This window comes from Arvicanthis niloticus, chromosome 11 (genome assembly GCF_011762505.2).
Source record: "Arvicanthis niloticus isolate mArvNil1 chromosome 11, mArvNil1.pat.X, whole genome shotgun sequence".
NCBI classification, from domain to species: Eukaryota; Metazoa; Chordata; class Mammalia; order Rodentia; family Muridae; genus Arvicanthis; species Arvicanthis niloticus.
In genome coordinates, this window is record NC_047668.1 from 30,421,584 (window position 1) to 30,445,024 (window position 23,441).

The following is a 23,441-nucleotide window of genomic DNA, read 5'->3' on the forward strand; positions in this document are numbered from 1 at the left end:
CTCACGTGTAGAATTTGGGTTTGTGGAGGGAGTTCTGTTTTTAGAATGCAGAGGTCGAAAGGGGAATCATGGGAAAGAAGAGATGCTAAGGAATTGGGGGACAGAAAGAAATGGAATACATAGGACAAGAGAGGCAAGAGGAGGATTAAACTGGAGAAAAGCAGGGGACCAGCTCAAGTGGGAGAATAAGAAAGAGGAATGGGGGGATGAATTAGAACAACAGGTCTTAGCTAGGGTTACTATTGCTGTGATGGAACACCATGATCAGAGCAACTTACGGAGGAGGGGGTTTGTTCAGGTTACACTTTCACATCACACTTCATCATCAGGACAGGAGCTCAAGCAGGCCAGGAACCTGAAGACAAGAGCTGATGCAGAGGCCATGAAGGAAGGCCATGAACTCAGGACCACCATCCCAGGAATGACTCCATCCACAAAGAGCTAGGTCCTCCCTTATCAATCACTAATTAAGAAAATCATCAATCATCAATCATTAATTAAGAAAAGGCCTTTTAGCAGAATCTTATGAAGGTGTTTTCTCTATTTATGTTTCTTCCTAGATAACTGTAGCTTGTGCCAAGTTAACAAACAATTAACCAGCTCAGTATGGCAATACATCTGTGTGAGGTGACCTAATGAAACCTTTCACTTTTCATGCTGACTTAAAAATAATTTAAATAATGTTTTAAAAATAGTCCCTTCTGACTAATAGTTAAAATTCTATTTTAAGAAGTATGGTATTTCAATATTCAAACATAAGGAACTTAATTTACACACAACTACAGAATTTCTGAGACTGTCACCATGTTCTTTAATCGCTGGTCTGGGAGGTAGGATCTTTGGTCAAAGTTTCTCAGCCATGGTTCTACTAACTTTCTGAGCTGAGTTCCTCTTGATGGTGAGAGTTGGCTACTCTAAGACATTTAGTAGTATCCATGGCCTCTGCCCATTGGTCTCTAGGACATCCCCTGCCAAGAATTACAACCAAAACTGTTTCCCATCATCAGTTACTCCTTGGGTCAGGGGAGACATTGCCTCCCCATCACTGAAATCACTCATTATGACAAAAAACAAACGAAGAAAAACAAAACAACAGAAACCCGTGGCCTGTGGAAACCTACATGCAAACAAGTCACCCCTCTGCTCAAAATCCAGATGTCTTCTTGCTACTGTTACTTTTGGTACTACACAAAGAGGACCTGGCTATTGCTTGGTCCTGAAACTCTGCTCCAGCCATTCCAACCACCATCTTGTCTCTCCCCATGGAGACCTGGTTCATCCCAAGTGCTGGTCCTACAACTAGCCTACCCTGTCTCCTTCACAGAGCCTTTTCCCTCCTTGGAAGCCAACTCTCCCATCAGCACCCTCCTCTCTATCTCCAGGCCTTTTCACATAACATTTACCGACTTATACCATAATGTGCAATTTACTTGTGTGTGTGTGTGTGTGTTTATTCAATCTTCCTTTACTGCTACAACAAAGCCCAGGACTGTGCCAACAGATTTTAGCAGCCTGACACTGCCTATTAAATGGAAGAATGAGTAAATTAAAACTGTAGAATTTTCTCATAAATGCAAAAAATTCCAAGTTGTCAGTGACTCTCAAATGGCATGTACTTGGTCATCAATTATAAACTTGAGGAAAGTAAGTCAGGGATGTTTTCCTCAGCATTTCATTTCTGTAAAATTGATGTATTAGTTCCTTTTCATTAGACATTGCAGTAGGAACTTTCTGTCACATAGACATCAATTCAAGTAAGAAAAAGGACAGAAGTATTCTCCTGATTTACGCAGAACACGTACTTACTGAAGTGATGTTGGATAGATATTATGAGGTTTAAAAATAAAGTTCAAAACATTCTCATGATTAAATGCAAGCATGGTAAAAGTTAAAAACCATATGGTAGAATGAGGTTCCACCGAGAGAGCCACAGAAGCCTACACTGGGCCATGTGGGTGTCTGCAGCACCAGCCACTGCGCGAGGACTCTCAGCACCTCTGCCATTCCAGCTATGGAGAACCTTGTCTCATCTCTGCTGCCATAAGAAGTAATTGGGTGTTTTGCCTTGCTGATTCCTGATTAAAGTACAGGGTGGGTACACTGTAATGGCTTGGTCTGGATGCTGTCCGTGCCTACTCGCAGAAAGCCTGGGATAGCAAATATCTTAAGGAAGCTCTCAGATTTCTACTAGCAATCACCGAGGAAGTCTTGAAATGATGGAGAGCTTCAAATTCTGAAAAATCATGGTGTCTCTCAAATGTGTGTGTGTGTGTGTGTGTGTGTGTGTGTGTGTGTGTGAATATTAGATACACGTGCAAAATGAAGGAACAGAAGTGAAAGAAATAATTATTTCTGACAGAATACCCTGGAACGAGCAATTATTAGTGAATGGATGTTGAGCAGAAGGCTTGGGGAGAGCTACCTTTCTGTCCCCCGGTTCATTGAATCACAACCTATCTGAAACTGCTGTGTTCTTGACTGCTTCAAAGTTCATCACAACAAAGAAATGTTCTGGGGAAGGTGAAATATTAATGAAGCACTTGCACACGCAGTTGCAGAGTAAATACGAAGATTCAGCCTTCTAGCCCCTTAAAAATATATATTTGTTCATTTTGATAGCACTATGTATTCACATAGTAAAAGTAGAAACTTAGGCCTAGGGGCTGTCCTCGGGTGAGCACCCTGCAGTTCTTCTAAGTGGTACTTTGCTTCCTGATTTTTCTCTTTTGCATTAGTTATTTTGTTTTCACTAAGGAATATGAGGGTTTAGTTCTTCCCCCTTCTCGTTCCCACTTGTACCACACACATACATACATCCCACTTCCTGGTCTCCTTATGTGGTTGTAGTGTAATTTCCATTAAATCAACATTTACTGGTTACATTGTTAAGACAAAGTGTGCTTTTCAGAACTAAACCATGCATTATACTCTGCTTTTCCTTTATTGTCCTCCTGATTCCCTGGAGTTCTTGTTTGTTTGATTTTCCACCCTAAGGGCTGAGTCTCCCTATATTCATATGTAGAAGTTATGATCCCAGGTCCCTTGTGACTGTATTGGAGATAGGGCATTTAGAAGTAATTAAGTTAAATGATGTATTAAGGGTGGCCCTAATTCAATACGCAGATTAGAGCTCACAAAGAGATGCTTTTCATATGCACATGGAGAAGTTCAAGTGAGGAAAAAGGTGACCTCTACAAGCCAGGAGAGACCTCAGAAATACACCCAACTCCCACCTAAGGCTCAGCTTCAAACTTCCAACCTCTACTCTGTAAAGAGTTTTCTATTTTGAGAAACCATCCCGTGATCTGCTCTAGCAAATTAATATGCTATTTATTTAATATGCTATAATATTTAAAATGTAATTTCTACTTATTCAACCCAGACTCTTGTCAACTGAGCACATCTGAAGGGGTTCAGTTCCTTCTGCTGTCTTAGTTTGCCCAGACCCTTTAGATGTGCTCTGGACTGCCTGCTCTGTGTGTCTGTGTGCAGCTCCTGACCCCTTCACTAACACCCTGGGGAAATCCTAAAATCTCCTCCTGTCTCCTGGGATCCTTGTCTCCCCCCACCCCCGGCCCCGCCCCGCCCTGCCCCACACCGCCCCAGACAGGGTTTCTCTGTGTAGTCCTGGCTGTCCTGGAACTCACTCTGTAGACCAGGCTGGCCTCGAACTCAGAAATCCGCCTGCCTCTGCCTCCCAAGTGCTGGGATTAAAGGCGTGTGCCACCACCGCCTGCCACCGATCCTTGTCTTTCTTTTTCTTTCATTACATCCCTGGATAAGGGTTTGCAGGTCATCTGTGTTTTCTTATTGTGAATGCCTGTGATTGCATGAGTTCAGTCCTCATGTATGCACCAAGAGTTTGGCTTATTTCACCAGCAGAACTTTGAGTTGGTGATAAGGTATCCCTCTGTTATTTTCTTATTTTCCAGTGTCTCCACTGGAAAGTGAGTCCTGGTATGTGTCGGGACAGAGAGGGGAGGTAAGCATGCATGTGAACACATGCACGTGAGTGAGAAGACCTGGCCATCTCTCCAGGTCAGACTGCTAACATTTGTATGAAGGCATAACTGATGTACAAATAACTTCCTACATTTAAAATGCACAGCAAAATGGTCGTAGTATAGAGTGAAAAGTACATTTTATGAAATATGTGTAGATTCTTTGCCCTTAGACCTGGGCAGAAAAGTGCAGATTCCAGAACAAGGAACTGAAAATAAGATTTCAGGCCTTCACTTCCCGGAGCACATTCTGGATGGGAGGACATTATTCCCTGAATCAAGCCTCAAACAATAGGCCCACCTATGCGTAGGAGAGGCCCAAGGCAGGAAGACACATTCCTGACTACAGATAAAGATGCTGCCACCTAGGTGGGGCTATAGCCGGAAGATAGTTAATCTGAAATAGTTGGTAATGGCAGGATAGGACACAATGACATGATAAAAACCACATTTTTGAGAAGAATGAGTGTGCAGAGTGATTTTCACATGACTCTAGATCATTTGGGCTAGATTCCTCTGAAATGTTCCACTGTTCTTGGTTACCCCTTCCTCCCTTGGTCTTCCCAGTGCTATGTTCAAAATTTGTAAAACAACCAATCATGTGTAACCGCGTGAAAATGCAACCAATCATGTATAACCGCGCGAAAATGCCTTCCTTTCCCCACCCCATGCTATAAAAGACCCCTTAGCCTGCCATTCGAGGCCAAACCTTGCTCTTGGAGCGAGAGAGCTTGTGGTTTGACCGCCGGCTAACTTCCCTAATAAATCCTCTGCTGATTGCATCCAGGTATGGTTTCTTCTGATCTTTGGGTGGTCGTGATTTCCTGAGACTTGAGGAAGGGTCTCCCGAGTATGGGGGTCTTCAGTAGCACATGACTTTGATGCCAGCACTTGGAATGCAGAGGGAGCCAGGTTTCTGTGAGTTTTAGGCCATCTTGTTCTACAGAATTCCAGGACAACCAGGGCTACACAGAGGAAACCCTGTCTTGAAAAAAACAAAACAACAACAAGAAGTACATATAAAATGTACAACTAAATAATTTTGAACAAATACATACACACCCATGAAACCATTGCTACAACCAAGCTGTAACTCACTCAGGAAGAAGCCTAGAGCTCCTGTGGGTTGTTCTTGCTTGTCTAGGGGAAGAATACTTAAATGGAATTTACCTCCATGTCAAATATTTAAATGTACACTGCCACATTGGTAACTACAAGTATCATATGTCACAGTAGAATTCTAGAATTTATTCATGTCTCATAACTTTTACAAACTGATCAATGATTTCTATTTCCCTTGTCCCAGGCCACAGCAATTAGTGCGCTCTCCACTTTCTGCCTCTAGGAGTTTGGCTATTTAGCTATGTCAAGAGTAAAATCTTACTGTTTCGGTCCTTTCAGGATTGTCTTAGTCCATTTAGCATGGCATCTTCCAAGCTCAGCCATGTCACACTGTAGAATTTCTACATATTTTAAGACTCATATTCCACTAATATTCCATTGTATGTAAACTGCAGCTTTTCCTTAATCCCCTTCCCTTTCAGCAGAAGGTTGAGTTTTTCACCCCTGGGCTATTTTGAATAACACAGCAGTAGATGTGGGAGTAGGTTAACTCTTTGAGATCCTGATTTCATTCTTTTAAATACACATTGCTAGGGAAGATTGCTGACCAGGATGCTGGGATGCCCTCCATGGCAATCACACATCTAACGTTCCCAACACAGTGTAATGGAGATCTAATTCTTCTATATCCTTTGATAATGTTTTTCATTGTTTAAATCATGTGTCCTAAAATGTTTGAGGTAATTAAAATGTTTATTTTATTACAGTTTTATTTATTAGAGGGAGGGTGGGGGGAGCCGGCACACCTGTACGATGGTGCATGTCGAGGTCAGAGGAGTTGGTTCTCTTTTTCCACTATATTGGCCCCAGGGATCAAACTCAGGATGCCATGCTTGGCAGCAAGTGCCTTAATGCTCTGAGCACCTTACCCTTATATATATATATATATATATATATATATATATATATATATATATATATATGTATATATATATATATGAATGATAAAAATATCTTCAAGCATGGTAATAATGGGAGTTGTTGCTGCTATTTTTAATAATATACTTATTCGTATTATTTCTCTGTATTTATTTTAATCTCTATTTTATGTCAGAATTTTGTCCTTAAATGTCTTTTATAAATTGGCTGTATTTAAGATGAAAGTTTAAAGGCTAGAGAGATGGTTCATGCTTAAGAACACTCACTGCTCTGGCTGGACCCATGTTCAATTCCAAGTACCTCACTTAGATGGCTCACAGAATACTACCTCTAATTCTAGTTACAAGGCCTTCAATGCTAGCTTCTGGCTATGCAGGTGGTACACATAAACACACACACACACACAATCTTTAAAATGAAATTCTAGCTGTGAGTAGTAAGTAGTACATGCCTTTAATGCCAGCAGCCAGGAGGCAGAAGAAGGCAGGTGAAGCTCTCAGGGTTGAGGTCTGCATAGCACGTTCCAGACCATCCAAGGCTATATAATAAGACTGTGTCTTAGGAAAACAAAAACAGATGAATGCCAAAGTGTTGGTTGGACATGTAAGTGTGGTTGGGAGTTGTCAATGCAAACTTGACTCTAGGGTGTGTCTACAAGGCAGAATTGGAGGGAACCTGGGTATTGTGATTCGTGGGCATCTTCTGTGGTCGGAATCCTCTGCCCCAAGAGAAATACAAGCTGGAGAAAATGGTCTTCAACTTGTCAGGTTTCCAGGGAATGTGCTCCTCAAAGGCAGAATGATCTGCCTCTAGCTCTAGACAGCGCTCTTGGCTTTAACTGCCTAGGAGCCCTTCTGCTTGTCTCTGTTCCGTTCTGTTCTGTTCTGTTCTGTTCTGTTCTGTTCTGTTCTGTTCTGTTCTGTTCTGTCCTGTGTTCTGTTCTGTCCTGTCCTGTCCTGTTCTGTTCTTCTGTTCTGTGTTCTGTCCTGTCTTCTCTTTTTTTCTCTTCTCTTTTCTCTCTTCTCTTCTCTTCTCTTCTCTTCTCTTCTCTTCTCTTCTCTTCTCTTCTTCTCTCTTCTCTTCTCTTCTCTCTTCTCTCCTCTCCTCCCTTCCCTTCCCTTCCCTTCCCTTCCCTCCTCTCCTCTCCTTTTCTCTTCTCTCTTCTTTTCTCTTCTCTTCCTTCTCTTCTCTCTTCTCCTCTTCTCCTCTCCTCTTCTCTTTTCTAGTCTCTTCTTTTTTTTTCTTCTCTTCACTTCTTCTGTAGAATAAACCTCCTGTCTCTGTGTGTTAGTAAAGTTAGGTGCCTACTAGTAAACTGGAAACATTCTCGAGAAACAGAATATTTACTTAATTCTCTCTTTATAAGTTCAGTATTAGCCCCGGAGCGCCGTGGGATGTTTTAAATATTTATTCAATGTCATTAAATCATGCTAATTTGATTTGCTCATCATTTTAGTTACCTGTCATTTTTATGTGAAACATGTAAAACTATTAATCTGAAATATACTGTACACTGTTGTTGACCATTGACAGATTCAGTTCCATCTGAATCCTAGTAGCCTTTTATTAGATAACTACTCATTCCCTCCTTTCCCAGCCTCTAAGCAGCTATCTCTTTTCTTTCCACTTTATGAATTCTACTTCTGCAGCTTACCCACGTATGAGCATGATTACCCAGTACTTGCCTTTCTGTGCCTGATTTGTTTTACTTAACCTGGCTTCCAGGCTCTTCCGTGTTATCCAAATAACAGGCTTTCCTTCTTTTTGAAGACTAGGCTAGCATCCCATTTTTATTCACTCATCCACTGATAGTTTAATTTCTTATCTTGGCTATTGTGAATAATACTCCGTTAACGGTATAGCCAACACACTACACTGCTAGCATGTAGCTATCTTTCAACATGTTCAACTCCTTTGACTATATCTTATGGAATGGGGTGTGTCCTGATTCAATGTGCGTTGTTGACATGAGCATGGCCATGCCAAGGACCCAAGTGTCTTGGACCCGTGGCAATGCCAAAGCTTTCCCCAGGTCAGGCTTGGGGAAATGGCGAGGTCTTCCTCCAGTTGGATATGGCATGTCAACATTGTGCAGAATGTAGCAACCACAGCTTGGAAATTGTGGCCTTTTTGGTCTCAAAAGCCTAGGCCCCACCCATTGCTGGCATGGCAGTACTCCTGCTCCATTGTAGGTGTGCTCAGCCAATGATGGCTCTCGTTCTCAGCCCCCACACTCCCCAGCCTCAACCACACCCACATTCCATCCCAGCGCTTCCTGATTCCCAGCCTCTCCGGACTGTGACTGCAATGGAGAATTAGTGAGGAGGAAGATGCCGCTTGTAGAACCCCTCTAGCCTCCTCTTCCCTCTGTCAGTCTCCTTTGCCCATTTTCAATCCAGTTGTTTGCTAAGGACCAGCCTCGGCTTAGAGACAGGTTCTGTGGAAGGGTTGTGGGAACAGTGAAACAAACGACTCAAAGTCAAATAGTGGATCGATCCAACCTAGAGGCTTATGTTCTGCTGGAGACAGATAGTTTTTCAGCTAGCTCTCTCTCTCTCTCTCTCTCTCTCTCTCTCTCTCTCTCTCTCTCTCTCTCTCTTCCACCTGGTTTCTCTCAAGATTTCCAAAACAACTCTCTCTTTTTTTATTCTGCTAGAGATAGTTCTTCAATCAGTTCTCTCTTGCCATTCTAAAAAATTCTCTGGATAGTTCATCTCCTGCAGATCAGTCAGTCTTTTATTTTACACATCAATCCAGTCATTTACTTCAGGTTTCCTTTTGATTATCCTATGAATCAGCATCCTGTGACCCCAGGCCAACAATCCTTAGGAAATAGCAAGCACACATTCACTTTTAACATTGCAAGAGAATTCAAATATCTGCCTGTCTCGGTTAAGCACAGACAATAAACTGGGTGGGACCCTGCCCTGAAATTACCATTTTTACCACACCTGGGCTTAAATTAGCTCTGTCCCAGGCTGACCTTGAACTCAGGAATCTGACAGCATTTGTATCTTTCTGACAATTTGGCTCGTCAGTGCAGCTGCCCCTGTTCCTTTAGATTTGTGAAACCCCTCATATGATTCATATTGCATCTTTATTTTTTACGTAGGTGAGAAATTACATGATTTCGAATTCATGTTTTTAGAGTTCTTTTCCATAAAAGTCCTGAAGGTCCCAGCATTTACCATTTTGCCAAAACATGAGCCACACCTTTGCCTCCCTGACTCTGTATCTGATTATCATGGAGTCACTAACATTAACAGGAAGGACTTTCCTCAAAGAAGGAATGTAAAATATGTACATTATTATACAAAGAAACCTTATGCCCATGACAGCCGCCAACACTGATGGAGGCCCACATCTGCTGGCCCTGTCCTGTTGTTCTGTCCACACCAAGGCCATGCCAGACCCCACAGTTTTGTTGTTGTTGTTGGCTCCTAATTTGTCTTACCTATTATCCTTCATCAGATACATGGTTTTCAGATGTCTTTTCTCATCCTGTGGACTATTTCCTTCATGTTGTCCATTATTTCTTTTGCTGAAGTAGAGTTTAGTTTAATGTCCAGTCATTTGTCTATCTTTCCCCTTGCTTACCTGTGCTTTGAGGATTGTACCCAGAAATCCATTTCCATGTCAATGAATGCCATTTTTTCTGTGTTTTCTTTTAGTCGTTTTATCTTCAGATCTTATGTGTAAGTCTTTATTTTGAGATAATATTTGTGTATGGTTTAAGATGAGAACCCAATCCCATTCTTCCACACGTGACCAGCCAGGTTGTCCCAACACATTTACTGAAGGGACTACCTGTAGGCTATGTATATTCTTGGTACCAGCTCAAAAATTAAGTGAGAGGCTGGAGCCATGGCTCAGCAGTTAAGAGTGTAGAAATTTGGTTAAGCTTAATTTTTACTTAAAGTTAATTTTTAACTGCCCCAGGATACATCCTGGGAAGAGCACATTCCTTAGTCTGAGGACACCTACTGGATTACCCTGCTGGATTAACATTCAGAGGAAAAGTGGATTAACATCCTCACACCACAAGGGAAGGAACCCACCTGCAGGCGAGAAAAGTCCAGAGCACATAGACACATTTCACAGGACAGACCAATCCTTGCCACTTACAGACAAGGGAGGTCCTTGCCACCTCATTCCCCAAAGACAAATCAGTTTAAAAGTCACACTGTTCCTCCATATTGTCATATTGTTTTTCTGGTCCACCCCTTAAACTGTATAAAAACTGCTCTTAACCTCAACTCGGGGTTCTTCTTGCCTGCATGTGAGAGAACTCCAGTGCACTGGATTATTATTATTACCATTAAACCTCATGTTATTGTAGAGAATCCCATCCATGTGAGTTTCTGGGGGAGCATGTCCCCTGGTTTTGGATCTTTAGGTCCAACAAAAGCACTGGCTTTCCTTCTAGAAGAGAGGAGTCAGATTCTTAAGACCCACATGGTGGCTCACAACCTCTCTAATGCCAGTTCCAGGGATTCTGATGTTCTCTTTTGGCCTCTGGTGCACTGCATGTGGGTGGCACCCAGGCACACATGCAAGCAAAACATTCATACATATAAAGTAAAATATAATTTTAAAATTTCAATTGAAATAAATATATGGGTTTATTTCTAGGATAACTTTAATGTCCATTGCTTCTCATTTTATGTTGGTGGCCTTTGTTTATATATTGTTTGAAAATGAGAGAGTATAATGCCTCCAGCTTCATTCTTTTTGTTCAAGAAATTTTGGCTATTTGGGGCCTTTTGTGTGTACATGTGAATTTAGGGATTTTTTCCTTTTTAAAAAAAATAACATCAGGAAATCAATAGAAATTGCATTGCTTTAGGTGGTGGTACAGACATCTTCACAAAGTTAATTTTCTTAAGTCATGAATGTGGGATGTCTTTCTATTTGTGTTTCCTTCAGTTTCCAGTAAAAAGTTACTTTGCTTCTTTGATTAAACTTACAAATAAATATTTTTATTGTTATTGCTTTTTTTAAGTACTATTTTTTTAAATCTTCCTTTGGGATAGTTATTATCAGTATCTAAATGTTGATTTGTTTTCTTGTTTTCTTGTAGTGTTAAGGATTGACCTCAGGGCCCTGTACATGCTAGGCAAGCATTGTACTACTGAGTCACATCTCCAGCCTCATTAGGACCTAGAAGTCCAACTAATTGTGTGTGCTTATTTATTATCCTATAAGTTTATTTAAATCCCTTTATCAGTTCTACCAGGTTTTTTTCAAATGCTTGTATCAGTATATATTAATTATACATAATGCTGGATTTCAATATGACATCTTTACGCACGTACATAATGAACAACTGTAACAGGATTTGTTGCTGGTAGTCTTCAACACTTCTACATTTAAGATCCTGTTGTCCGCATATAAAGATAACTTCATTTCTTCTTTTCTATGAAGATGCCTTTCATTCTGAAACTTCTATTATATGGGAGGCAGTGAGAGCATGGGTCTTTTATCTTTGAGAATAGCTTTCAGGTTTTGACATCTGAAATGGCTGTAAGTTCATCATGCATGTATGGGTTGAGCTCCCTCCCCTCAATCTAACTTAGAGTTTTGAATGTGTATATGATTTTTTTTTAACTTTTTAAGGTTTGTAAATTTCACATTATTTACCACAATCCCACTCATCTCCCCATCTGTCCATATCTGTCCTCCACCCTTGCAACCTCCCCTCAAAAGAAAACTAGGAAGGAAAGAAAAAGAAAGAAAGAAAGAAAGAAAGAAAGAAAGAAAGAAAGAAAGAAAGAAAGAAAGACATTGAAGAGCTCCAAACTCCGGAGACCCTTCCTCAAGTCTTAGGACATTGCGGCCACCCAAAGATCACAAGAAACCATACCTGGATGCAATCAACAGAGGTTTATTAGGGGAGGAGCCAGGAGGTCAAAACGAACAAGCTCTTTAGCTCCAAGAGCAGGGTTTTGGCCCCGAGTGGTGGGTTAAAGGGTCTTTTATAGCATGGGGTGGGGGGAGGAAGGCATTTTCGCGCACTTACACATGAATTGTTGCATTTTCTCGCACTTACACATGATTGGTTGTTTTACAAATTTTGAACATAACACTGGGAAGACCAAGGGAGGGGTAACCAAGAACAGTGGAACATTTCAGAGAATCTAGCCCAAATGATCTAGAGTCATGTGAGATCACTCTGCACACTCATTCTTCTCAAAAATGTGGTTTTCACCATGCTATTGTGTCCTATCCTGCCATTTCAGATTACTATCTTTACTTTTTCTGGCTATAGCCCCACCTAGGTGGCAGCATCTTTATCTGTAGTCAGGAATGTGCCTTCCTGCCTTGGGCGAGGCTTGGGGAATGTAATCCAGCAAGTGTCCTTCACCTGGAATGTGAAGGCCTGAAATCTTATTTTCAGTTCCGAGTTCTGTAAGGCGAAAAATCTACACACATTTCATAAAATGGCCTTTATAATTTTTCACTCTACAACATAAGCCATCTTGCTATAAAAGCTGGGGTGTGTCACAGTGTAAACTCTTTTACCCAGAGAGGCTTACTTGCAAATGTTCATCAAGTGAGGCATTGATGGGTTTCTGCTCCACTATTAATACTGGATCCTCACAGGGGCTCATCTCAGATATCCTGTGTCATGGAGATTCTGCAGCTTTAATTTTGCAGGGCAGCCCCCTTCACCTGCTACAGCAGTTCATAGATGGGTTAGATGTTGGGATAGGCTAACTCAAAGCCCTGGATCTAAGCCTGTGAGGTAGCTGTGTTGTTCAGTCTGCCAACCCTCTTGTTAGGGCCAGCTTTCCTGCTTGCAGCAGCCAGCAAGAGGCAGGACTGCCTCCTACTCTCATGCCATCAGGGAGAGCTCTCTCATGTCCAGACACCAGGGCCAGCTCTACTACTCTACCCAGGTTAGGTCTGCTCTCCTGAGTGCTGCAGCCAACGAGGGATGGGGCAAGCTCTTCTGTTCTTATGCCCGCTGGCCAGCTTTCCCAGGCTGACCAGGCAAAAGGGTGGGGCTGGTCCCAAGTCCCCCAGCAGTTAGGGGTGAGGCCAACTAAGCACAGCCCTCAGTCATCAAGATTGCCCCAGGATACACCTAGACCAGGGACATCCACATGGCCTTTGGTGGTAACATGGGTAATGGACTACTTCTCTTTCCCAATTCTCCAACATATACTTGTTTATCTTAATAGCAGCAGGCCCGCCATCTGCTGCCATGTGATGACAAGCCTCATGTATATGATTTTGAGGTCACCTGAAAAGTTATAAGTCTTGTTTTACAATCACACAAAGCTTTTTTAAAAGAATTATTTATTTTATGTATATAAGTACATTGTAGCTGTCTTCAGACACACCAGAAGAAGGTATCTGATCCCATTACGGATGGTTGTGGGCCACCATGTGGTTGCTGAGAATTGAACTCAAAACTTCTGGAAGAGCAGTCAGTGTTCTTAACCATTGAGCCATCCCTCCAGCTCCCCATAAAGTTTTTGAAGCCACTCTTTACATTGCTATATATAAATCAGGGGATCTTACATTATTATTTTTCTTTGTTTTGCAGATCAAGTATTTTGAGATGCATTTTAGATACTGTGAGAGATAATGGTTAAGATATTAGAAATAAATTATTTTATGGAATATTTTCCATGACTCAAACTAAATTTGAAACGAATAGCTTTATTGGACATTTATATAGAAGTACCACCAAGTTAAAGAGCCTAATACTTGACAGTCTTTGGCTGGGGCATCAAACAGGCTTAGATTTGAATCTTGACTTTGAATCTTGATTCTCTACTTTGAGAAAGTAATTTAGCTTTCCTGAGCTTTAGTTTCCTCCTGAGTAAAAGGCAGGTAAAGTAAATAGCATAAAATAAATACTATGAACCTTTCTTAAGCCACATACTAGAAAAAAAAAAAAACCACCTGCAAAAACACCTAGCTTAATGCTTTTCCTGTAATAAACAATGAATGTCCTCTTTTTGAAAGATTTTGTTTTATTTTATGTGTATATGTGTGCTTGAGAGTATGTATGTGCATCGCATGTATGCAGGAACTTGAAAATACCTGAAGCACTTTGGAATTAGAGAAATCTGAAGATGCTCTGGAATTACATTTACAGGCAGTTGTGAGCCACTATGTAGGTGCTGAAAACGAAACCCAGATCCTCTGCTAGAGCAGTTGGTTTCTTAACTACTGTGGCACAGTTTTTCCTGCCCCGTGTTCTACTTTTTTTTCTCCTTGCCCGTAAATCATCAGTTCTCAAACTCTAAGCTGTTTATTTTCCAACTCAGGGTCTTTGACACGTTTAAAGGGTTTTTATTGTCACAGTTATAAAATGGGTACTATTGATTGGCATCTGCCAGTTACTGGCTATGGATGCTACTCTATGTACTTAGTGTCCAGATTGTCCCGTGCCATAAAACAGACAAGAATTATCTGAACCAAGTTATCAGAAATGGTAAAGTTGGAGCAACCTCACTCTAGAGCTGTGGTTATCAACCTGCTATCAAAGGGTTTTGACTCCTTTGGGGTCTAATGACCGTTTCACAGGAGTTGTCTAAGACCATTGAAAAACAAAGACATTTACATTACAATTCATAACAGTAGCGAAATTACTGTTATAAAGCGCCAATAGAAATAATTTTATTGTTGGGAGTCACCACAACTTGAGGAACTGTATTAAGGGTTGCAGCATTAGGAAGGTTGAAAACCCCTGCCCTAGAGAATGCTTGCTTCATATCAGATGTATGCTGGTCATTTCCCCCAGGGTTTTCCTAGAAGTAATTTACATACTAGAGTTCACATGAATTAATAATAATGGTTAAATAACAAAAGAAAATTATTTGCTATGTAATACATATAATGCCAAGCTTTGAATTAAGGTCTGTGATATGTGAGTGTTGCACTACCTACTCATTGTACTGTCATACAATTCTTCTTTAGAGACAAAAGTGTAGATTTTTAATGGGTAACGGTGCTAACAATTTATGTTAATAATGACTTGAGGATCATACTGTTCTCATTCTGTTTCTGGCCTTAACAGTCTGTGAAGATTCCATATCATTTAAATTACATGAATTATACCTTGGAACCACCTCATTGTCTTCTGTGCCCATTAGTTTACTTTGGGCTCCTATGTATTTTCCTGAATTAGAGTAAAACCTTCCTGATTTATCATCTGTCAATACACTATTTACCTGGACATTTTCTTTTGACATCAAATTGGATGATATGTTCTCCTGTGCCATGTCTTTGAATAGCTTCCCAGCATTGTCCTGATCTGGCCTTATTTCTTTCCTTTCCACATTATCTCTCTTACTTCAACACACAGAAAAAAAGTCTTGATAATCCTGACCAATAAATGTTAATATTCTTGGGAAAACCAAAGATTCTACAGCTTAGATGATGGTGTCAGGATTCGTTATATTCTTTTTGTGTAGATTAGTAATGCCAGTGAAATGAGCCTCAACTCTTTACTGATGGCTGTAAATATGTATTGGACAAGTGACTGGAAAACATCACAATTTCCACTGGTATGTGTTTCCCATGCTGGCGGTTATTATTAGAGCAGGGTGTGGTGAGGGAGAAGGAAAGAAGACAGTGGATTCCAGCTGGGAGCCAGCAGGAAAAGCAGAAAGAGACAGGAAGTTAAGTGGGACTCTTCCTTCCCTGCTCTGGATGGCTCTTTCTATCTGGGGAAAGTATGCTTCCCTCTGGTCTTCATGAAGCTGTGGTAGCATTTAGTGCTTGTTGGCTGAGTGAGTGCTTGCATGATCTGGTAGAGGCAAGCCTGGGAAATGAGATGAATGGTGTATGTGCCTTTTATGGCATCATAAATTACGAGAGCGGCCAATATAAGAGGTTGAAGAAAATGTGTCATGAAAGCAGCCTCCATTCTTTGGATGCAACCTAAAACAGCTTTTCTGAACTAGAGTCTATATAACTGACTCACTTCATTAAATGGTAATACAGGTCTCTCTCACCAATAACAATGGTTTCTAGCTTTATAAAAGTAAATGTATACTTATGAGCAAGTTTTTCGATATTTATAAAGCATGAAAAACTTGATCAATAATTATTTCACAAGGACCCTCTCCCTAGCAATATATAGATAGATAGATATAGATAGATAGATATACAGATATACAGATATACAGATATATAGATATGTAGATATAGATATTGGACTTATATTGAGCAGTAAAGCAAATATTCCTAAAATTAGTTATCTGTGACTCTTAAAATATATCTTCATCTTCCCTGTGCTCTACTATGTCTTACCATAATTTTTTTTAAAAAGTTAATTTTTTTCAGTGTTATAGAGCCAGTGAGATGACTCTGGGGTAAAGGCACCTGCCACCAAGCCTGATGATCTGAGCTCAATTCCCAGGACCTACACTGTGGAAGGAGAAAAACAAGTTGTCCCCTGACCACCACACGAGCACCCATATAGGTGTGCCAAAATAAAGTAACTAAGGTGGAATAACATTTTTTAATAAGATTTCTAAAGTAACAGTATTCTCTTTGCAGATGAGACAAGACCTTCTGACACGTGGCTTAGTACTGAGTACCGATATCATTCATGCACGCACACACACACATGTATATGGCACTTAACAGTACGTCTGAGATGTTTTCAACAGTATTTTTGCCTTCTTGAATTTTGAAACAAACCTTTAAAAGTAAGCTATGGGATACAGGGCTGGAGTGATGGCCCAGTGATTTAGAACACTTGCTGCTCTTGCAGAGGACCTTGGTTCAATTCCCAGCACCCACACAACCACTCCAGCTTCATGAGATCCAGCACCAGACATTTAAGTAGTGCACATACACACATGTAGGAATGTCAAAGAATGCTTTGTAGAAAATCTTCTGTACTGTGAAAACGCACTATGGCATGATTTCATAGGATTTGCTGGTCTAGATCAGAAAGGTAACTAATGTACCAGGGGGAAAGGATGTGGGGGCAAAGAGAAACTGCCACCCAGGCAGATATTGGTGTGGCCGTTCATTATAGAGAGAGAGCCCCAGGCTCACAGTGACAGATGAAAGGCTTGGTGTGGAAGCCCAGGGACACCACCCAGAGCACAACTGAGGAGATACTGTTAGAAAGAAAACATGGAGACAGGAGTTTGGCTCAGCAGTACTCAGAAAACTTTGTTGTTGGCTTGGATAAAAATACTATATCACACAGTTATGAAAAAAAAATAGTTCAGGTACAACTTGTAGCCCAATTCAATAATAATGGTTGTTAAAGGCCACACTTATGTTGTCTTGTGATTAGAAATATATCATTCTTCACTTTCAGCTACATGGAATATCATTTTTAACTCGAAACTATTGTCTGACTGAGCTGTATCTGAACAACAATGCAATATTTGAGATAGAAGGTATGTTTCAAACTTTCTTTGCTGATTGAATGAATTTTCAACTAAATAATTATCAATTGTAACGATTACTAATAACCTACAAAAATCTCTTTCATCATGTTTTCTAAAATATGCACTATTTTAAGTGACCATATGTACACTTAAATTTTTTTTAAAAAGTTACACCATGTTTCTAGTTCAATATTATGTGTCTTGCTCAAAATCTCAAAGGAGCATTTTTATAGTTGCACCAGCCTACTGTACAGTTGGGCACAAACTAACTACTGTAGAAACTAACTTTAGCAATATTTAGGAATAAGAATAAATATAGAAGCTATACATTGTCTTAAATTTTTTATTGGCTGTGATTTCATCATCTGAGTTCCTGTTTCTACTGACTTGATTTTATAATAATCCTTATGCTGACAGTTTCAAGCCACATACAAAAGTGTATTACAGGTCAAGATCAGGAGACACGACAGATTGCTGGAGAAAGTACTTGACTTTAAACTATCATATCATTGTGAAACCAAAATGTCACAGGTTTTTAACACCCATGATAAGCTCTTATACTGTAAAGGAAGAAAACAATCTAATTTAACTATGATGTAATTATCATACATATTCATCCCGTTTTCATTTATGTAAAAAAAAACTAAAATGTGCAATTGAGGAGAGCAAAAAAAAAAAAATGAAATAAATATATGATTTTCCATTCAACAAATGGCTGAGCTATTTGAAAAGAATGCACTGAATGGACTAGACATCATTCTTTGATTTGCATTATAGTTCTAAGTAAAATTGATTCATTGGTGCAGGCACACATATCACAAAACCCAACAAAACGAAGGAATACAACTCAAGCTGGACATTGAAACAAGCAAAATCATTGCCACAGGGAAAAAAAAATACTAACATGAAAATGGCAGCAAAAAAAAAAATGACCCTCTAGCCCCACAGGACAGTCCATTTTTATTGCTATATGCTTAACCACAATTTAGGATACCATTAATGGACATTTCTCTTCTCACCAGCTATAACACATTCTCTTGCTTAGTTACAATATCTAATCACTGTAAAAAAAAAAAAAAAGTGTCTGCATTTGTCAATTTAAAAAAGTAAATTTCATCCAAAAAATATTGAAAACCCTGCAAAAAATATATTTGTTTTTAGGCCTGCATAATTTGCCTTCACTGAATATTCTTCTGTTGCACCACAATGAGCTGACAAACATCGATGCTACTATGAAGGAGCTAAAGGAAATGCAGAATCTGAAGATCCTAAGTACACACTGCGCTTATATGCTATATATACTTATATGCTTATATCCTATAAGTTAAGACAAGGGATAGCACAACGCGCTTGTTTTCCTTTCGGAAGTTCAAGCTTAGAGAAGTGAGCTATGCCACAGAATGCATAGCCTGTTCTCTAGAATGTGTCTCGATTGTATTCTTTTTTTTTAACACACACTTTTCAATAGAGTAATAGGCCATGTAAACATGAAATCCACAAAAGTCACAAACAGACATGTGTAGATCGAAGTCTACTCTTTTGGCTTTAGCACAGGTTGTATCATTTATCTTATAGGGCTATTCCTAACTGGGACATCTGTAGAGACAGAGGTGAGAGGGTCACCATTCTTGAGTAGGATTGTATCCACCCAGGGCCAGGAGAAGAGAGAATCCTTGTTGATGGGTTACATGGAAGGGGTTATATTGCGGGGGAGTGATAAATGTTTTAAAGTTGACAATGGTGATAAGTGGTTCAAATCATTGCATATAATGAATATCCATGAATTGTGAATTTTAAGTGGGTAAATATACATGGCATGAGATATGTAGTAATAAGGCAAGTTAGCAAATAACCAGACCGTTGAAGATTTCATATATATGAGAACAGCCTTCATTCACATCTATTGAGCTGTGTCCAGCAAGACACTGAGTACTGAAATGAAAAACAATATATATTTAGGAATAGATTAAAAATGGTCAGTGTGAAGTTCACCTCTCAATGGGCTATAGCTCAAAGGGTTAATGAACATACGCTCAACTGCAAGGGAGGCAGAGAAGTCCAGGTGTCACAGGTGGAAGGCCTTGCAGACCTGAGCTGAGAGACTTCTGCTCCTCAAGAGACAGGCATAGTCTCTCTTCCATTTTTTCAGAGCTGCCTGCCTCTGTGGAAACTAGTATTGATGGGGAAGGTTCTCATAAGATCAGCATGCAGAGGGACTAAGGCTTCCGAAACTTCTCATTATTATCAGGAGTATCGTGCATGCTTAAGGAGAAATGACTCCAGCAACTGAAAGTAGACTTTTAAAAATACAAATAGTAAAAATCACAAAGTCCTTGGCAGTCCATGATTAAAGATATGCTAAGGCCACCTATCATTAGGAATTTTCTGAATTCTGATATTCCATCAGAGACTTGGATAGGCCTGCCTATTTATCTAATTCTTTCATGCCAATCAAATATTTTCACAGCTACAGGAGTATGTTAGGCACAGACCTCTTTTTCTTTCTCTATAAAGTGGGTTCTTAGCTACGACCCCTAGAATCTCTTCAAACACTGAGATAACTCTCCCAAGCAATTCTTAAGAAAAATCTCTTGTCGATGATGTGAGTTTGAAATGGGAAAACCAAATTGCTGTATATATACGATGTAAATAAAATAATCAAGAAGTTGCTTAGTCTAGAAACTGTGCAAAGAGGTAAATAGACACAATACAACTGGTGCTTTAAATAATAACCACCAGGTGTCTGCTGACTTTCCTGTTAAGATAGTGATCTCTTAAAGTGGTGAAGATACAAGGCTCAGAGATTTACCAGAGAACTAGTATTAAAACACATCCATGACTTGTTTTGTTGACCTGATCATTTGTTAATTCATTCGTTCAGTGTTTGTAATTTATTCATTTTGTACCTGGGGGATCACTGGCTCACCATTCAATTCTGTATTGATGCCAAAGTTAAAGAAGAGAAATCTGATCTGGCTTGCAATCTGGTTTATATCTGGTTATCTGGTTTATGGTCAGTTTTATAACTTGAACCCTAATTACTTAGGTTCACGAAGGAGCTTGGTGCAAAAATATTTGTACAATTAGCTGTGTGTAAAACTCAATCACTTAAGCGAACTTTCACTGTAAGACAACACATAGAGAACAGCATGCTATGTTGTTGGCCTTGGTATAAAACAGGGCTGTACACTGAATCAAGATGCCTGGTTCAGAACTGAAGGTGCCTGAAATCCAACCCGGTCCTACTTGTCAGAGGTACATCTAAGCACACAAGTGCCCTGGCTGGTCGGGATTAGGGCTGAAATGTCCACACTCTTCAAAGGCCAGTCTGGTGATAAGATATCCATGTTATTACTTGTCGTAACAGTTAAAATCACCTCTACTTAAAACTGTGATGACATCATTCAAGTTACAGTAACATGTCCCACCTGAGAAGTTTGTCATGGGGTCATTTCCTTGAGTCCAGTTCAAAACAAAAGCGCTTTCTGGAAGTGCGTGGTAGCATTTGATCCCACAGCCCAGTCTGGTTTCAGACATTCCAGGAGGAAAAAGTTTGCACTAGGGAGATGTCTACCATTTGGGCAGTGATGTCCACATGCTGGCTTCTTAGGCTAGTTTCTTAGGAGCCTCATTTGCCATCTGAGAATAGGCTCCGCTCATCAAACTGAGAAAACCATACACTGTCAAAAGTTATAACTCTTCTCAAGTAAGAAAACCATGTAAAAATCTAAAGTGTTACGACTTCAGTCTCAAGTTCTTCTGAGGGTGAGAAAACAGCCCAGGGCTAAGGCTCCAGCCCATTTCAGCACTGCACCCTCCTCTGGCATTCATGAGAAAAACTGCCAGCAATTGCCCATGAGACAGAGGGCTGCAAGCTTCAGGGAGGCCTGAAGCCAGCAGCAGAGTGTGAGGTCCTGGTGCCTGGAATTCCTGTCTTCCAGGCCAGGCAGGGCCCCACCTCTTCTCTCCAGGAGGTCTACCTCTCCTCACCCTTTCTGTTCAGGTCTGCCCTCCTCTCCCCTTCTGTCCTCCAAACTGCAAAAGGAAATCTTCACAAGACTCAGCCCACTGCACCAGAAATGAGTTCCTCTCCCCCCCCCCCCCCCCGTCGGTCTGCCTGCCCCTTTACCAGCATGTCTTACTTAGGATTTCTATTGCTGTGATGATACACCACGACCAAAAGCAAATTGGAGAGGAATGGGTTTATTCGGCTTATACTTACACGTCATAGTTCATTACTGAATGAAGTCAGGACTGGAACTCAAAGAACGCAGAAACTTGGAGGCAGTCGCTAACGCAGAAGACGCCCTGCTCCTCAAGGCTTGCTCAGCCTAGGACCACCAGCCCGGGGATGGCACTACCCACAATGAGCTGGGCCTTCCCACTAATAAAGAAAATACCCTTCAGGCTTGCCTACTTCCAGATCTCTGAAGATGTTTTCTCAGTTGAGGTTTTCCTCCTTTCAGGTAACTAGAGCATGTGTCAGGTTGCCATAACCCCAGCCAGCACACAACAGAAAGCGAAAGCCATCTACAAGGTCCTTATCCTTGCTCCTGCACTTCACTCTCAGAGTTCTCCGTTTCACTAAACACACTTAGCAACTAGTGTTTCATCACAAAGACCTCCCTAGTGGAGCCTCAGAGATGACCTCCAACATTCTCTCTTCTTGACATCAGCAATGCACTAGTCTCTTCCGCCTTTGACAGAAGGCAAGGGGAAGGAGGACACTGGGGAGAGGGGTGGACCTCAGGGCCTCTTCTGAGTCTATCTGTAATGCCCTTGAGGGTGGGTTGCCTCTTCCAACAAGACTATCTACCAAGCAAAAGGAGCTCCTAGGTCTTTCCCAGATGCTTATGTGAGATAGGCAATGTTCTGCTCACTCCACTTCCCAGCTCGGCTCTATCCCAGTTTTCCAGTCAAGTAAAGGATGATTGCCTTAGTGCGTTGTATGGTAGCCCACAAATTTCGAAGCAGAGAAAGATAGCAGGAGAGATGGCGGTCCAGCTTTGTAGGGCCTCAAAATCCACATGTCTGGCTATTAATAAGCAACCTGAACTTCCTTCCACTGGGTAATGTTTTCAATTCCTTCGTTATCATTTCCCCCATCTATTAAAACTGATTTGTTGATGATATCCCTTTTCCCCCTGTGAGACAGGGGCTGACATCTAACTCCAATTGTAGCCAAGGATGACCTTGAACTTGTGATCCTCCCGCCTCTGCTTCCACCGTGCTTTGATTACAGGTGTATATTACTACACCTTTTTTTATGTAATGCTGAAGATTGAACACAGGGCTTCAAGCTGAGCAAGCATTGTAGCTACTGAGCTACAGGTCCAGCCCATATCAACCTTTTTTTTTTTTTTTCCTAAAATGCTTTAAGAATATTTGGGTTCTTGAGCTGGAGAGATGGCTCAGCTGTTAAAGGCCAAGGCTCATAACCAAAAAGATAAGGCTATTTGTTTCGTTTCCATGAGGACTTTTAAGTTCTGCTTTAAGGGTTTTTTTTTTTTTTTTTCTTTTTTTTACTCAATAGGAGCCAATTATTTAGATGACTCTATCATTTTGTCTTCCTGTTGTCGTTCATTGAGAGAGCTCCACACGTGTGACTCATCTAACACAAGTTGCTGCGGCACAGTGGCAGAGACATTGTGATATATTGTTGGGTAAATGTAAATTGCTTAGACTCTGACTTCCAAATTAAGATAAGCAAGACAGCGCTGGCGCCACTGAGGTGTACTTCATGAGTAGCCTAGAGGGAAAGGTGGATTAAATAGTATTAACCTATTGAAAGCGAAAGTGTAAGCGATTTAGCTCTGTAGCCGCTCCAGGAATGTGCCCGGACATCACACACAGCTTTCTGAACACTCAGACACAGGAAACTGATTTCATATCTCAAACACTTGATTTATGGTAATTTAAGGACCAGCCATCCAAAATGCATAAATCCGAAATGTTTAATACTTAACAAACATCGGGAGTGGAAGAGGGAGCGTGGAGAAAGAATTGAAAATGAGATTGCTTTCTTCTAAAATGCAAGAGCTAGAAAAAAAGCTTCCATATTATTTAG

General features: G+C 40.6%; 1 protein-coding gene across 1 annotated transcript in view; it reads left to right on the forward strand.

Moving 5' to 3' along the window:
• Nucleotides 1-23,441, forward strand: part of Lrrc72 (leucine rich repeat containing 72) — a 46,608-nt gene that overhangs the window by 14,846 nt on the left and 8,321 nt on the right. Inside the window, exons 4-5 of the mRNA XM_034514448.2 lie at nt 17,302-17,383; nt 18,536-18,646. Coding sequence (XP_034370339.1) covers nt 17,302-17,383; nt 18,536-18,646 — 193 coding nt within the window. The remainder of the gene's footprint in view (nt 1-17,301; nt 17,384-18,535; nt 18,647-23,441) is intronic.